The 18,069-nt window shown below is 39.1% G+C and overlaps 1 protein-coding gene across 2 annotated transcripts in view; it reads left to right on the plus strand.

The window, feature by feature from the left end:
* TDRD7 (tudor domain containing 7) overlaps nt 1-15,246 on the plus strand; it is a 41,527-nt gene extending 26,281 nt beyond the window's left edge. For both annotated transcript variants that reach the window (XM_030467703.1, XM_030467702.1), the window contains 11 exons: nt 615-1,195; nt 4,187-4,373; nt 6,661-6,772; nt 7,330-7,532; nt 7,681-7,815; nt 9,409-9,492; nt 9,651-9,785; nt 10,096-10,206; nt 11,662-12,149; nt 12,467-12,627; nt 14,778-15,246. In XM_030467703.1, the coding sequence (XP_030323563.1) occupies nt 615-1,195; nt 4,187-4,373; nt 6,661-6,772; nt 7,330-7,532; nt 7,681-7,815; nt 9,409-9,492; nt 9,651-9,785; nt 10,096-10,206; nt 11,662-12,149; nt 12,467-12,627; nt 14,778-14,998 (2,418 nt within the window). In that variant the 3' untranslated portion in view covers nt 14,999-15,246. The remainder of the gene's footprint in view (nt 1-614; nt 1,196-4,186; nt 4,374-6,660; nt 6,773-7,329; nt 7,533-7,680; nt 7,816-9,408; nt 9,493-9,650; nt 9,786-10,095; nt 10,207-11,661; nt 12,150-12,466; nt 12,628-14,777) is intronic.
* The last annotated feature ends 2,823 nt before the right edge of the window (nt 15,247-18,069 follow it).

An 18,069-nucleotide genomic window follows, 5' to 3' on the forward strand; every position in this document is an offset into this window, starting at 1 on the left:
GCTACCTGAAAGGAGGTTGTAAAGAGGTGGGGCTCAGCCTGTTCAATGCTAGGACAAGAGGTAATGGCCTCAAGTTGTACCAGGGAAGGTTTAGATTTAATGTCTTCACTGAAAGGGTCCTCAGGCATTGGAGTAGGCTGCCAAGGGCAGTGGTGGAGTCACTGTCCCTGGAGGTATCTAGGAGTCCTGTAGACATAGTACCTTGGGATATGGCTTAATTAAGGACTTGTCAGTGTTAGGTTAATGGTTCAACTCAATCTTGGAGGAATTTTCCAACCAAGGTAATTTTGTGATTCTGTAGTTCCTTATAGGAGAAGGTCCTTGGTCCTTCTAGGAGAAAAGAGACACTATACTTTTCTGGAAGCAGGTTGTTGTTGTATTGCATTGATTGGATATTTCTGCTGTACTGATGTAGTCATATGTGTTTGGTATCCTTCAAACAGAGGAGGAATAATAACAAGAAACACTACCCTGTAATAACTGCCTCAAGCTTAGTTCCCTTGGGGCATCTACTCTAAAGTCTATATAAAGTGCATGTTGTAAAGATGTAACAGGCAAAATGATTAAGACCTAGACATGCAACTGGTTACTGACTGTACTGTTTGTTTTCCAAGGTGGAGAAAGTACACAGAGGTGATCAGATGGATGGACTTCTTTATCCTGCTAAGAAAACCTTGCCAGTAGCAAAAAGTGATACAGAGCAAGAAAAGGCACCTCAGAATGTTACTTCTTCAAAAGTTGAGCCCTTATTAAAACCAAATAAGGAGACCACACCTGCATCACTTACTAGTGACTTCAAGCAGAAAATTGTCAACATCTTGATGAAGTATTCCAGTGGTCTTTGGGCTAATGCACTGCCCAAAGTCTACCAAGACACCTACCAACTAAAATTTCCAGAAAACATTCTAAATAATCTTGAGTTGCTCTCAGATGTATGTGTAGTGGACTACGTATCTGATGTCCCCAGGAAGGCCATCCTCTATGCTAAGCCCCAGAGGTGCATTGATGAAAATCTGAATGTAACTGAGAAAGTCCAGAGGCATGATGGTGTGAAGGCAACAGCTGAGCAGCAGTATGAAGAATCCAAGGGCCAGTATCCAGAGAGCATAACTGTACCTCCTCTAATTATTCCATCAGAAGGATCTGTGTCTGTCCTGGTGATTGAAGTGAAAAACACTAATGAGGTCCTAATTAGGTAAGTTTGTACTTCAGAATCTATCTTTTTTTGCTTTACTTATAAATCCCCATATTCATATTGTGCAAGTCTACTATAAGAGAAAAGTTGAACAGGAGGCTGCAGGATTTTTCTATTAACTTGTTTTGTTAATGAAACTTGAGAATCCTTATATGTGCTTAAATGAAATTTTTCTAAACCTTTTTCTGTACTGATGATTAGCTTTTATGAGAATAAAAGCAGATTTTACTTGGCATTGAGAAACTTTTAAAAATAACACTACTTCAACATATCTTAGTATTCAGATATTGCTGTGATACTTACTAAAATATTTTTTACATTTATAACTGGCCTACTCTTAACTAAGTGTGACTCAAATGTGTTCAGGTTACACTGCAGTTTTGACTTTCAGGGACAGATGGGCTTCCACCCAGCAATAAAATACTAGTTCTCCCTGGCTGGGTTTCTAATCAGTCCAGCCTCAGAGAGGGCAGTGTAAGAAGTGGATTGTAGTGGCTATCTTACATATATATTATTGTACTCTTTCAGGAAATACCATTATAAGCTTTCCATATTTTTGGGGGGGAGGGGGATAAACACAGAAATCCTAGCAGTTCTTTAAACATACAAAACAAACAAACAACAGCAAAAAAAGCCCAACACAAAACCAAACAACTAACCAATAGGAAATCCACTTTCTATGGAGGATATTTAATTTCTAAAGTTATCCCAAACTGAGTCTAATCTTTAGAAGTCTTATATGTCATTACAAAGGATGAATTACCAACTGTGTGGTTATATGCTATATTGACAGCTGGTTTTTTTTCCCACAAGGTTTTTTCAGTTTCAACTTGCATTAGGTGGTTTCAGTCATTCTGAGAGGTCCTGATTATGATGAAATAAGTATGTGTGCAGTTTATTTATAGATCTTTTCATTGTGAAACTAATGCCATGTTCCTCCTTCCTGTTTGGCTGTTCAACACATTGGCCTTAGGACTGAAATATAGATATCCTTTCTATCTATCAGTAATGTATCAGAATACTCAACTCTGAACTTTGTCTGTCTGTTGTTTTAGTTCCTTGAAGAATCTTAATGGATGGAATCTTAATGGATGATGATCTGTGGGAAAAATCCCTATATTTGGGAGTTATGAGAGAAATTCTCATTTTGAAATGTTCCCATTTTTGTTTTAGCTGGTAGCCCCATTCCTATATTGTGCTTTATCTATATGTTGCCTATACATTTATTTTGTATACTGGGCTTAGCACAAAATACAATTTTAAGGCAAGGTTCTTTATCATCATTAGCATTTGTACTATCTCAGCTGGACAAGTCAATCATTTTAGTAAAGAAGAGAAGCCTGAATTTGTGAATCATCCTAAGCTTACAAAAAGAAATAGCAGTAGAAAAGAGAAAGAAATCATCAAAGAAAAGAGAGACTTTATGTTTTAGGCTGCTTCTGTGAAAGCTGTTTGAGTTCAGTCTATGACAGGAAAGATGATAAAAATGTATAATGCCAGGAAATAGTCAATTTAATATGTGTAATCATCTGTATGTAGTGCAACTGAAAGTTAGACCTGATGTTCATGTTTTCTATTGGTAAGAGCAGGAATAAATTATCTGTCTCTTATTTCCATCTTGATATACTGATGGCACTTAATTCTGCAAAACCTTTTCCTTCTCACTGCAGGGCTTTTAATTCTGGCAGCACTGGTAACTTGCTTTATATGTGCAGGACCAAATCTTATCTTTATAATCTGTTTTTTTAGGAATGTTTCCACTAATCACCTGGGGCAATGCTTCTTTTCTAAAGAATCTGGAAAGTAATTTTTCAGTTGGTTTTGGGCATTTAAAAACTTACTCTGTGTGATGCTCATCTCTTGCCAGAAAACTGTGAATGAGGCAGGAAATTCTGGAAGTTTCTTCTGTTTTCTGTTAAAGATACTCCTACTTTTCTGTTAAATATCTCTATGAAACAAAAATTAAGAAATAAACTTCTAGGTAGCACCTAATTGTCTGTCACCTCACTCCATGTCCCTTATGAAGCAGATGAGTGCTTAAATAGGAAAAAAGGGGCTGTCATTCTGAAAAGCAACAAATAATTGGATGGTAAAGTAGCCAGCTATCTAGGAAAATGAGGGTTCCCTGGAATGGGATCAGGTTTACCATAATCTTTACAAAGTTAAAATAGTATTCATGGGACAGACTCTGCACTAATCCTGGGCATATAGCAGGCCTTCAGAATAAATCTAGATTCTTACAGAGTGGTAATCAAAACTATGTGATAGAAGTGAGCAGCACCGATCTCGCCGTCAACAAGTTGAAACAGTAGCTTCTAATACAAATTTGGGAATAAATTTTCCTTCTGTTTGCTCTAATCTGACTTGTTTCTGAAGCATTCAGAACTTCCCATTTGGAGTTTTTCAGTAAATGTATGTATTTTATTAAAGAAGGGTTATACAAAATAACTGCTTCAGTATGAATGATTAGGACAGCAGGTCAGAAGTAAACAGTACATGGTTTGACAGCTGATTTGTAAGGTTACTGTTAGGTTTTTATCAACTTTAGTGAAAACCTGATTAAACTGGTATTTGTTAATGTCTGAGTAACTTCAGGGGTGACATATTAGTTCTCCTATATGCTTGGTCCCAGATATTGCTCTGCTCTGGCCATCGAGTTGCTCTACCTGACTGTAATAATCAAGAACTTTTAGTAAAAATATAATTGAGCATGTTAGATTAGACAGCATTGGACCACATTCAGCTAACAAACATACTGTATTTTATGTCAGTTACTTTTCTGTATCCCAGCTAATGGGAAGAGAGTTTGGATACTATTGTGATTAGAAATTGTATATATCCATAACTTACTCTTGTTCATATATGCAAATAAATGTTCTTACATTGTTATTCAACTTTTTCAAGTTGCATCCTAATTCCTGTGGTGGTTTTTTTGTTTTGTTTTGTTGTTTTGGTTGTTTTGTTTGGGGTTTTTTTTTTTCAATACTGCAGGTATGTGGGTAAGGAATATTCTTCTGCACAGGAACAAATGGAAGATGACATGAAAGCATTCTATAGTCAGAACAGTACAGTGTCAGTAGCTCAGTCTCTGAGTGTTGGGCAGCTTGTTGCAGTACATGCTGAAGAAGATGCCTGGCTGCGTGCTCGGATAATTGCCCTAGAAGACAACAGAATAAAGGCAAGCAATTACTTCTTTTGGCACTTGCAGAAAGACTTAAAGCAATCTTGTTTTTTAGATACATTCAATTCTTAAATATGCTGCCCTAGCATTCTCTCCTTTCTTGCCCTGAAATACTTCTGTTTTCAGTTAAATGGGAAATTAAGACTTTTTTTAAGTTACGACAATCAGCTAAAATTAAATGGTATTTCACTTTTTTTTCCCGAGTTTGAGTTTTAGGGCTTTATTTTAGGTTTTATGAGTGCCCTATGGCACTTTTGTATTGAAAATGTACCTTTGTTAGTCTTAGCAGGAATGGGTATTTGCACTATTTGGAGTGAGACAGAGGAAGGAAAAAGGAAGAACAAAATTCACTTGTGAGTGGATCTTCTTTGAAGTCTCGTACTGCATTATCTATTATAGGCACTGAATAACAAGACAATGAGAAGGTTATAATTGTGTTGCCTTCCAGCAGATCTGTTATCAGTTACATGTAGTGTGCATTTTAACTAAACAGGGTGTCACAGTTTAACGCTAGCCTGGCAATTAAACCAAATAACAGACGCTCTCTATTAATCCCCCTCCCCTCCCTGATAAAGAAAGGAGAGAGAATAAGGGAGAAAGACTTATGGGTTGGAAATTAAACTACACAGCTTTAATGAAACAGCAATGATAATAAGGAAAAATTACTAAATATATGCAAATATACAGGAAAATGGAAACCACGTTCCTCACCCCTTACACCCTATAACTCTCACATCACCACCGAGGCTGCAGGGCAGCCCTGGGAAAGTCCAGGCTGGACTCCTGGAGTCAGCAGCAGTCAGGAGCTGGAGGCAGGAACACACAGATTCAGGCTGGCATGGATCAGGACCACAGGCAGGTGAATGGATGGAATCCTTTCAGGATACAAGGACAAAGGCAAACAAAGGACAAACAAGGACAGGCAAAGAAGCAAAGGAAGCAGGAAGGGGTTTGACCCTCATGATCCCTCAAATTTATACTGAGTAAGATGTGTATGGGATGGAATACTCTGGTCAATTTTGGCCACCTATCTTGTCTGTTCCTCCCTAAGGAGGGTTGCAGGTGTGACCTCTTTACTCTTTCTTTCCTTCCAGAGGGCAAAATATTCCTCAGAGCTAAACAGTGTCCTTGGCTCTGCATACCAATAACTGTAAACATCAAGTTTAGTCCTAGGAGCAGACACTGTCTGAGAAACTTGCTGTTAATTTCAGCAAGTGCAGCTACTTACAAAAGACTCAGCTGAAAGCAAAAGGACGAGACAGAAAATTACCTTTATCCTGGCTCAAACTGAGACACAAGATTATTCCACGCCTCTGTTAAGCTTTTACTATGCCAGGCAGACCCTTCTTGCTATCTGCAATGAAACTGTAACATATGATCAAGCTGTAAGAGAAATTAAGATCTTTTTCTTTCTTCTCCTAGCTAAGTGATGTTTTTACCCAGGTCTGCTTAACATGCTTCTAAAGTTCATACATTTCATAAGATAGTAGCACATTTTCAGCTGGAACTTAGAGGGGAGTGTCAGAACTCAGTTTTGTGACACTGTTGTATGTAGAGATGTGGCAAGGATGTCTGTAGCAAGCGTAATTCAAATTTCTCTCTATCTGGAGCTATCAGCCAAAAGAAGGCTACTGCTTTGTTGCAGTATTTGCTGATTATTTTTTGTCACAGTGTTCAGATTTTCTTTTCAGTGTTTGGTATACAGGCTCTTTGCCTAATAGAGTTTAGAAAAAAGTTGTAGAAATCCCCATCAAAGCCTTCCTTATCTCACTTTAGCTTCAGCTGCTGATCAGCAGTTTCCTTATTGGTTTCCTTCACTGACCGTGGTATTTGTGTCAAAGTAACTATAAACGTAAATCAAAATCATTCTCCTAATGCTGTAAAAACAAAAGGTATAACATAGACTGTCACTTAAGTGGTGTTTGACTTCTGAACATTTTCAAATTTTTACAAATAAAACTTCCTGCTTCATGGCCTATCTTCATGTGGCTTGATGTAGTATGTGCTCAGTCCTTTCTATTGAGAGCTGAGATTCTGTGGAACAATGCAGAGGATGATATTACAGAGATCCTGAGAAGGCCACTTTGCATGAAAACTCTGGACATTCTAGCAGTGAAATAAACTTGAGCTTAATGCTGTTACATAATAGTAAATTAGTGAAAACTGATTTGGCTGTGGCTACACAGAGAATGTCATAACCAAACACGTTTTTACCTAGACCCAAGGAAACATATTTATAATTGTATTCATGATCTTATGCTCTTACTCCCTTTTCCATTATCAGGTATGCTATGTTGATCATGGCTTCAGTGAGTTTGTTGAATGCAACAGTGTGTACAAACTACAGAAACAGTTCCATTCACTTCCCTTTCAAGCTGCAAAATGTAAGCTGGCAGGTAAGAGAAGGCCAGAGGTGACTGTACAGTTTACCATTGCACCACTCATGGATTGAAGTGTCTAAGTCTGGGACCTCTGACCCTTGTTTGTAATAACTGTATGTTAGAGTTTGTCAAATACAGCTAATCTAAATAAACATGAGTAGCCAAGGAAAGAAGATAAAATGAAGGAAGGAAAAATGGGAAGGAGTTTTATAAAGAAACCTTGGTGTTAGAAGACCTTGGTATCCAATATCTCTGTGATTGAATTTAGTTGTTTCTGCAACTTGGAGGTCTTTGTTGCTTTAATAAATGCAAGCTTAAAGAAATATAAGGAAATGTTTGCTGTTGTGTGAAGCAGTGTACCAGCACAGCTCCTTTCTCCTTACCTCTCCCTCTCTCCCCCAAGATAGCTCTCTGTTAAAAAGGTGGAAATCAAGCAGAATGCAAGTGGGTATTTGCTACAACTTTTCTGCCATGTCCTGATCCTTTGAAAGGTTCCTGTTGCAAACACAGACATCCTTTTTATTTTTCCCCTTGAATACAATGATACACAAAAAGTATGGTGTGTCTTACAGGACTAGAAGTCTTCTGTGATGATCCTGTCCTGGTAAAGACTGTGGAATCACAGACATGCTCCAAGATACTTGCTGTGGAAATACTAGAAAAGAGTGATATTCCACTTCTTGTTCTCTATGACACTTCTGGAGAAGATGATATCAACATCAATGCTAATTGTCTGAAGGCTTTATATGACAAGTCCCTTGAACTTCACCTACAGGTACCATTTTTCTGTTTCCTTCTTAATTCTTTAAAAATCATTGACTGCTAACGTCCCATGTATGCAAAAAACAGTACTCAGAAATGTGCTAAGTTAGTGTGTGCGAGTATTTTTTCCTCCCTTTCTTGTCAAAATCTTACTGTTACAGGTAGATGCACTGTATGCAAATGTCAGAGTAACCAGTGTATTATCTGATGGAAGCCTATATTGCCAAGTGCCATCTAAAGGTTTGTCCAGCCTTTCTGAAATCTTGCAGAAATTAGAAGACTACTTCCATTACAAGGTAAGCTCAGTGGTGAGAGAAATGGTAAAGCCATGCAGCCTTTTTTCAGTGTACACCAACCATTTTTGTTGCACATAAGTTCAAGTAGATATAGACTGTTCAGAAAGGCTGTAAAATCTTTTTGTAGTACTTTGAGGTGCATCCTTCAGCATGTAAAGCCTTTTCTTTCTCATTCACAAGCTGTCTGTAAAGCTTCAGTCATTACTTAGAACATTCATTGAAAAGTTAGAACAGCAAAAATATGTCATCGTGGCAAGTTTCCAGTGGAAACTGTCAGAGAGGTAATAGGCCTGTGGAGGTACTGCCATATTCTTTTTCTGGAAGTTTTACTTAAATGATGGTTTTGAGGTGCCTAGATACCCTGGCCCACAGCACACCACTGTAAAGTGGCAATAAAAGCAGTGTAACCAATGTCATCTTTTTAGGTTGGCTTTCTTGGAGATTTGATGGCTTTGATGTGACTGCTGCATATCTTGACTCACATCCTTGACTTTTGAATGTTGTGGCTAATTTCAGCTACAGCTGATGGATAGGATGGTTTCAAAAGTCTTCACAGAATCACAGAATTGTTCTAGTTGGAAAAGGCCTTTAAGTTCATGTGGTCCAACTGTTGACCTAACTCTACTGAGTCCAGTGCTAAACCATATTCCTAAGCACCACATCTACACATCTTATAAACACCTCCAGAGATGGTGATTCTAGCGTCTCCATGGGCAGCCTGTTCTAGTGTTTGATATCCCTTTCAGTGAAGAAATTTCTCCTAATACCAACTCTGAACACACCACCTGGAAATACTTTTTATTGAACATACCTCCATTATCAAGACTCAGTTTCAAGCAATCTAAACACTGAAGGAAGGTGTATAGAACTGTGAAAAGTTTAGCAACACAAAGGCAGTCAACCACACAGGTATTTCAAAAGTTCAGAGTTTCTGGATGCAGTGTATATTGGGGTCTTCTTGCTATCAAAGAGAGACTTTGACACCCAGAATCTTCTAATATCAGTCTGTATATGGGGTTAAAAGATGAAGTCTTGACCTGACAGATTATCTCAAGGGGTTTCATTTTGTCTGAGAATTTAAACAAACTAAGATGTTGATGTGGCTTCAAATTTTTATAGTGTGGCTATTGTCTTGTTATGTAATTTAGAATCATTGTGGTCAATGTCATCCACATGAGACTTTAATTGGTTTGGTAGTAGATTTGGTTTATTTAATATCTCAAGAAATTATATTATTTAGAAATATAAGGTAGGAGATAGTTCAGTTGTCTGCCACAGCTCTGAACTGCTCTTGCTTTTCAGAACATTAAAAGCAGTGGTCAATAATTTCAAAATGTGGAGTTTTTTTCCCTGGCATCTTATGTTCTCTCGGTTTCCCTGTAAGGTACAGAGCATGAAATTCAGGCTTTTCTGATTGGGGGAGCTTAAAAAACAGGGTAACAAATGCTTCTGATGCCAGAAAGAGACGTTATATTTGAAACACATTTTTTGCTTCTCAGAACAGTTTATTCCATGTGTGGGTTTTGAAATGGTTTGGTGAGTGCCAAATAGTAATATGTCCACGCTTTTTAACTTCTGTTTTTATATTTGCAGCAGCCATCTGAGTTCAATGTAACTCTACCTTTCTGTGGCAAAATCTGCTTGTTTTCTTCCAAAGGAAAATGGGCACGTGTAGAGGTAAGAAGTATTTGAGGAACAGCTGCAGTTTTCCCACACAGAAATGGCTCTTCTCTTTGTTCAGCAAAATCTGAGTCCTTACCTTCCATGAAACTTGTTATAGTTAGTGTCATTGTTGTATTTTAATCTCAAATTATGCTCCTGCTTTTTTCTTCCAGATAAGAATTATTCACACTCGGCGGACACTTGATGTGCAGTTCATGGATATCGGCACAATTGGGACTGTGAAAGTATCAGAGCTTAGAGAAATTCCACCACAGTTCCTGAGAGGAGTAATTGCCATACCTCCTCAGGTATAAAGACAAATTAAACTACACCAGATCTCCTGGCAGTGCTTGTAGTGTTGCTGTATGTTTAATAGCGTTCAACACTGGAGTGTGTTTCATTGAGCATCTTTTCCTGAAGTTAATCAGAGTGCAGTTCTATGCATCAACAGAATGTTATGTATGTGTAATAGCACTGGTTTTGCATGTTCTTCTGCCTCTTTCTGCTTGTTGTACATTGTTAAATGCGTGAGCATTAATGCAGCTACTGTGACTAGGAATTGGTGGACTAATTTCCAGATTAATAAATTATACCTTGTATGCTTAATTCTGTTCTTAGGCTATAAAATGCTGCCTAGCAGATCTGCCTCCTAACACTGGCATGTGGACTCCAGATGCAGTGCTGTGGCTGAGAGACACTGTAATGAATTCTCCTGAATTTAACATGAAGGTAAGTAGTCAAAATGCCCCTATGACTTGAAATCCATAGGGGTATTGGAAGAGTATTAAAAGGGCAGTGCTAGAAGCTTAACCACTCACCAGGCTCATCTTTGTCACAGAAGTTTAAAAGTCTGTAGCCCACTTTTGGACATAAATTCTATACAAAGTCTTCTTCTTAATACTTCTGGTACAAAAGTTACTTGTTTAAGCCTGTGAGAAGTTTCTCTTTTTCCCTCAAAAATCTAGCAACTGGTTGTCTTTACATTTTGCTGTGCCAGTCTCAGTATGAAGCTGGAGTTATTTTACCAACTGATAAGAAAGAAATCCAGTTGTTAGTGTTTCACCACATGAAAACATACAACCAGAGCTTTAATCTCTGTTTTTATGCCTGTTGTGAGCATAGCTTTTTCTCCTTCTGGTCTTGGATAGCAGCTTTATTTTTTGTTTTTTTTCTAATCCAACATGGTTTAGGATACGCTATTGTATACTTAGAATTTCTGTTATCTTTGAAATAGATTTTTTCCCTATCCAGTTTAATTAATTTAAAGCACCCTCCTAAAGGAAATCTATACTAGCTACAGACTAAACACCACTAATTTCCTTTTAAAAATATAATTCAAGATACTGTCACAGCACTTTGGAAAAGTATTTTTGTAGCTTTCCTTTGTCTTTTTGCTTGCTTTAACACTGGAAACTGCATAGCTAAAACACAGCTCATCTATTCTGGAACTTACAACTGGCACATCTGGCTTTTCTAAACATAGTGTTCCAAGATAGTTTGAGTTTGGTACTAATTTTTGCTTGATTAGATAACAGACAACAGATGTAGGTTTTACTTGTGAAAAGTTCTTTTTCCTGGCTCAGAAAATCAATAGAAGAATCTATAAAGAAATGTTATATACTTTGTCAAAATGAAATTTCTTTGCTCTACTGTCAAGAATGCTAGCATATCTGATAATAATTGGGAAATATTTTTTTATGTTGGTGTTTGAAAATTATGCAAGATGCAAGCCTCAAAGCTTTTTGCATCTTTATTTTTTCTCATCCTTAATTTGCTAGGCTTCACCTCCCATAATGACAGGAAGAGAATTTTGAAGGATTAAGTGTTAACACTTAATATCATTACTTAATTATTTAGATCTCTATGGACACCTGCTATTGTTCTTTTGAAAACTAGAATTGTATATGCAGTACTGAGGCTGAAACTCTTGGGCAGAACAAAACTCATTTCAAGCTTTTTCCACATTAGTGGAATAGCTGCAAATGCTTCTTTTAGCTTCTGTGAATTGCTTACTGCTCAAGAGCTTCATCAGGGAACTTGAGAGAACCTTGAAAATACTTCTGTGCTTATATAATGCAACAATTTTTTGCTACTTTTCTGCTAAAGGCTGCAGTCTCACATACAAAATCTGATGTGTATTTAATAGTTTTTAACTGGAAGTTAAACTGTGTTTTGTTTTCCAAGGTGGTTAGACAGGATGGTTCAAAGGGAATTGCACACGTTTACTTGTTTGCTTCAGAGAGTTTCCCAGACATGGATCATAGCATCAATAGACAGATCAAAAATGCAGACTTGTGGAAGCACCAGAAAGATGTTTTCTTGAGTGTTGCACCCGGTGGGACTAGCTCCATGAAAGTGACAAGTGATCCTGCTTCAGCTCTGCAGTTAACTGGTGGAAGGCTAAAGAGTTTCTCAGACCCAGCAAAGGAACCCAGCAGTGCAGTGTCTACCTCTGACATGCCTCCACCTCTACCTTTGTCAAAAACTGGTGAGCTCATGGATGTCTATGTCTCAGTGGCCTGCCATCCAGGTCACTTTATTGTCCAGCCTTGGAATGACCTACTTAAACTGGAAGCTCTAATGGAAGAAATGATCCTGTACTACAGTAGGGCAGAAGTGAAGCCTGTGAACATCGAGAAAAACAAGCTGTATGCAGCTAAAATTGAAAATCAGTAAGTACATACTTAAAATCACTGAAGGCAATCTTAGTTCTGCTAAATGTGGCAAGCCCAGATCCGCTTTGTCTGCATTGTTAATAAGGTGGCAGATATCCAATGATATCTGAGAGATTAAGGGAGTAAGTGAGGTCACAGTCTCCTTGTGCTTCCAGATTGTAGTTGGAAGAGTTGACTTTTATTCAGGTAATACCAGACCTGGGATGCCTGAGACATGCTGGTCAAGATCTTTGGGTCATGTATCATTTTTCTGGGACTTTGCTACCTTGTGAATACAAATTTGAATTGTCTATTTTTGTTCTTCCCCCTTTTAGGTGGTACAGGGTCCTTGTAAAAGGAATTCTTAGGAATGGATTTTTGTCAGTATATGAGCTGGACTATGGTAAACATGAGTTTGTCAGCATAGAGAAAGTACAGCCACTCGTGGATGCTTTTAGAAAACTACCTTTCCAAGCTATAACAGCCCAGCTTGCAGGTAAGTAGTAAGCATTTACAATTTTTTTTTTGCTAGTCTTATACATCAGTGGGGATGCCAGTTGAATAGAAATGTAAAGTGTGCAAAGCCAAAGGTTAGTGATGTAATTGTAGTTTGCTAAAGTAAGTGTTTACCTGCTTGCAAAAACATGTTGAGGTCATGAACGTAGCCTGCTTTTCTTCTTGACAGTGCTTTTCTGACCTGACCAATGATGGTTCTGTTTCATTTCTTGTTTGCTTTAATGCAGCACTTTTGATTACTCAGTATAAAATTGAAGATAGCTTAAACTTTCCCAGTAGATGCTTTGCCTTGTCTTAAATATTTATCATTTCCTTTGTGAGATGTCTAATATGCAAAGGGCACAAGAAAATAAAAATGAAATTTTGTTTAGATCATTAAACATAACCCACTATGAAGTGTGAATGTGGTATCTGTTGCAAGAACTTACATTCTGTCTATCCAAATGTATATAAAGTTAGAAACTAGTTACTGAGTTTCTGTAGTTGTTGTTGTATGTTTTGCCCTATTGTATTATACTGTTTTCCAGTACATATTTGGAATCCAAAATTGCCTGCTTACAAACAAATAAACAGAATTCCCCAGACAGGGATGGGACTTTCAACAGATTCAATAGAGATTAATCTCCTTGGAATATGGGGCATAAGGAGTGTGCATACATCTGACAGAATTAAAAAAGTAAAATTGGATCTCTCCGTTCTGTCTTTTTCTTTTTCCAAATTTTTCTTTCATTTCTGCATTGCTTTCGGCTGAGCTTTCAGTTGCTGCTTTCTGCCCCTGTTTGGTCAGCACTACTGGTAGGCTTCAGTTACAAAGTATTTTTGAAGTGACAGGCCACAGAGTTGGTGCTGTGATCCTAGGCTGCCTTCTGTGGATCTGCTTTCTTCCATAGCCTCAGCGTGGCCTTGGGTGTTGCTTTAAACCAGTGATGGTGGATGTGTTACCAACAGGCTGGGGTCCTAGGAGTGCAGTGCTGAAATGAAGCTGATTTCTAGTTCTATCTGACTACTGGGGCAGTACAGGATCCAGCTGAGCAAGCCTGCAAATCATCCTGTTTTCGTGCTTCACAGAGTCCCAAGTAGTAGTTAAGTTGGCCTCTGAGCTGCTTCATATTGTCAAAGCAGGCCAGCTGGGCCTGGAAGACTGGTAACTATTATCTTGCTATTCTACTTTTTCCTCTCTGTTTCTTTCTCATGGCCACTACACATCAGTCTTCGGTCTGTTTCCTTCTTAAATCCCACTCCCTTTCCCACCAGTCTTTCCTAGCATTACTCTTTCCTGACTGTTGATGAACTGTTGAATTTTCATTCCTTCTGTAATCTGCAAGGAGCTGTGTGCCTGTGTTTTCCTGTCCTATCAGCATTAAACTGATAGGACAGTAAAAGCAAAGTGATGCCACTTTGCTATTTTGCTTCTTGTATCTGTAAGTTGTTTGGGTATTCATGCACATAATTTGAGTCCTTTTTGTCTAGAGGCTGCACACCAGTCGGGAAGACTGAATTCCAAGTATGTAGGAGCCACTTCTTCCTTGATGTGTTACAGACATATTGAAAAAAACTGTTTGAGCTTTAGCATCACATTGCTGAGCAGACCTTACTTTGAGAGATGCTGCTCAAAAAACCATTTGTGAGACATTGAGGTGGCATCTCTCTAGTTTGGGGCTTGAAGGCTTGGCAGATGTTTTACTAGAAGGTGCTGCTTTGAGATAAAGAAAACTTAATCAAAGGCAGGGCCAACACAGCACAAATAATCCCGGCAACCTCAGGCAGAAGACAAAGAAATAGTTTGTTTTCAAAGGATCTTAAATATTGTTTTTATGTTTCCTCATATGCCCTGATCATGTGGCATCCTGTTACTTGGAATTACTCAGAGTCAGTGCATCTCCCTTTTACTTCTGAAAACTTGTCCTTATCTTTAGACTTCAGGAAAAATGTCATTCTCTGTGATAACTACACTTGTTTGTGTGGGAAATGAGTGAACTTTTTTTTCTTTTCTAGAGCTAAGCTGAATTCAGTAGCATTTGAACATCTGTTTTTTCAAGTATTTAAACTCACCTCACTTCTTCATGAACGTAATCATTCAGAGTGGTCTGATCTGTAAGTGACCTTCTGTTTTGCTTATATTTGTCCTAGGGGTGGAAAGCCAGCAGTGGTCAGAAGAGGCATCAATAGTGTTCCGGAATCTTGTAGAGAAGAAAGCTTTGGTGGCACACATACAGGCAGTTAACGAGAGCACTAACTCTTGGGATAGAAAAATAGTGACTTTTCTCGTGGATACATCTCTCCCAGACACTGATATATGGATTCATGATTTTGTATCTCAGAGTCTTGCAGAATTTTCAAAGGATGATTAATCACCACTTCTGAAATGTAGCAGCTCAGATTCTTTAGCAATAATACAAGTAACAAGCTTTGAAGAGAAATATAACTACTTCATGGCCTTGACGACAATGAAGGGGATAAAAATCTGTTCTGTGAAAATGGTTTGTTTTACTAGTTAGCGCTCTGTTGACTTCAGTTGACTTTCTGAAAATTTGCACTTTGTTTACCACTGTAATGCTAGAATGTTTGGGTGAAAATATTAAAAAAGTTATTTATCAATAAAACAATGTTGACTTTTGTTCTTGTGATCTTTTCCTAATTTTGGGGGGCCTTTTATCTCACAGCTACTATTCAGAGCCATTACTGACACTTCCTCCTTTTTTCTTTGGTTAACCATTTTTTATTACTTGGGAAACGTGGAAGCAGTCCTTCATATTTCTGGATTTAGTGTCATTATTTAGTGGTGAATTTTTTGCTCTTCCATAACTTTCATAGAGTTGATTAGTGGAAAGTATCTTGTTTGAGAGAACACATCTGTGGGGCTTCACTTTCAAAGAATGCATGACCTTTGGGTGCTTACTAGTCTGCTTTCTGTTCTTTAGCAATTACATCACTTTGCTAAACCTCTAACGCCCCCTTCATGACCCCACCCCCTGATTGGCTGCTAAATTCAAGGCATTCCTTTCCTTCTTTTTTGATATCTCCTTTTCATCTGTGCTTCTGAGAAACTTTCAAGGACTGCTGCTCCCTGGAGACAAGAGCAAGCAATGTCCATATAGGCACATGCTTAAACTCCTCTGAACACAGTATTTTTGGCCAACCTTAAAGCCTACTATATTTTTGGCTTGAGAAATATTTAGAGGAGATGTAGACATGATTATATTTCATAGCCTGCTGCCTAGATCCAAGTTGGCTTGCCATAGTCCCTTAAGATTGTTAGGCACAGTATTAAAGCTTTACAGAGAGAATGCCAAAAGAAGGAATTTTTCTGCTGCATACAACCATATATTCCTGGCAATACACAAGCTGAGCTAAGAGAATGTGCCAGCAGGGTGTCTGCACAGGTAAAGGAGACTGGACAGAAAAGGGAACCATGGCCTGGAAAGGTACAATGCATATGCAACATTACTGTGGGAGAAATGAAATGCATGCAAATATTCTGAGGAAACAAGCTGTTTTTATGTAAGACTTAGCTTTGCACCTTCTTAGTCAGTTCTGGTGTAGCTGAGGAGAAGGTTTGACCTAAGCAGCCCAGAGTCCTCTTGGGAGTCTGGTGGGAGTGTGTCTGCCTGGAGTGTACACAGGGCATGGCTGCTATGAGTGAAGTGGGTAGTGATAAAGTAATGGAATGCTGATCTAATGCCAATTGCTAGTTAATGTGCTCCTGTCCATATTTAAGTATGCTGAGGTGTGAGACTCTTAAGTGTTGAGAAAGAAGTTATGGTAACACTCAAAGGACTAATATTTTTCCATCTTAATTAGCTTCTCTTTCCTCAGCTGCCACTGGAGAAGGTGAAGAATGCAGGTGAAGGAATCAGTGTGAAGATGAGCTGCTGTAGGATATACTTCCATGCAAAAGTTTTCTTCAGCTGCTTCTGAGCCTGAAACTCTGAATGCTGGAGGTGAATGCTAGGGTGAGACAAGCACTTCCTGAGCTCCTGAGGAAAGTGAGAGTTTTCCTGTGTGTGTAAGAGAAAAACATCTTCATCCACCATCTTGCAAAGCTTGATAGCTTGCTAGTTGGTAATTGTAGCGTGTTTTGATGTTGTCTGGATGTGTGAGATATGCCCATCCTGTGTTCACATCCTTTGAGGCCTGGAGATCTACTGTTGGCTGTTTGTTTATTTGCACCTGTGAACCGATGGAGCAGGCTTTGGGACTACACTTGTACCCATGTTCAGGAGCCTGAAAACCCAGCTCAGAAACAAGGACAATATTCCTACATTTTCATGGATGTGCACATCTCAGTACTGGAGTTCACATGGGCTGCTGTGTTTGTTGGTAAAGTGAAGAGCAGACTGACCAGCACAGCCCAGAACACTGTGCTCCTGTGGGCAGTCACTTCATGTATGCATTGAGTGTACACCCAGCCCAGCGTTGCTAGCACCCTCCTGTGGGCAGTATACACAGAGGCTGCACCAAGATTTCTCCCCCCCCTTCACACCTGCTATAAGGTACCTCTTGTGTCTTAGCACAGCTCCATTACTAGTCCATTACACAACTGAAAACAAATGTTCTGAGAAGCTGGGTTGCCTGGTGGAGGAAGGCTGAGCGTGTTCTAATGCGACAGTGGCACTCATCTTGGATAACCTGGTGCACAAAAAGTTAGGTCTGACAGCAGCTAGATGGGTTAAAAAATTAAGTGGCTTGTATGTATTTCAGAGTGCAAAGCCAGCACTGGCTTGTAGGGAAGCTTGGTGGTGGTCCTTCTGGCTCCCTTCCTGATCTGTTTGCAGTTTGCACACCCTTGCAAAAAACGGTGAGTGTGGTGTCTGATCTAACACCCATCAGGCTTCTCCATCCTGAAGAAATTCAGGCATTTGGACCAGTCAGTAGGTGAACAGGGTGGTTCTAAGTGTCTTTTTCACTCCTGACAGCAGTTGGGATAGTGGCAGGGATTTGGGCTGTAATCCTGTGGAACTCTGTAAGGCATGCACTGAGTGCAGTGCTTGTCAGGGTCTCCGTTTGTACCCTTCACTTGACCTCACCATGACCAGTATTTCCAGGAGCTGTTTGCAAATGCTGTGGACAGCAGAGCCCCAGTGCCAGCCAGGTCAGCTATGTGACAGGACATGAAAAAAAAAGCGAGATAACTTCGCAGGAATCCTGGAGGCATTTTCAGGTGAAGTGGATGGCTTGGCCTGGGAAATTGTGGCCCTGCGAAAGTATATGGATGCACTGCCCTCCTCTGGTATACGTGAGCCCTTCTCTGCTCTTGGCTTGTGGCTGTTGGTGGAGAGCAGAAGTCAAAAAAGAAGGTTTTGGGGCTGATACTTTGTTGGACGTTTGTTAAAAAGGATTATGGGACAAATCCTTTGGGCTTTTACAGCGACTGAAAGGTGAGACTGGGGAAAGGAGGTTTGGTAGTAACATTACTGAAACT

Source organism: Calypte anna, chromosome Z (assembly GCF_003957555.1).
Source record: "Calypte anna isolate BGI_N300 chromosome Z, bCalAnn1_v1.p, whole genome shotgun sequence".
Lineage (NCBI taxonomy): Eukaryota > Metazoa > Chordata > Aves > Apodiformes > Trochilidae > Calypte > Calypte anna.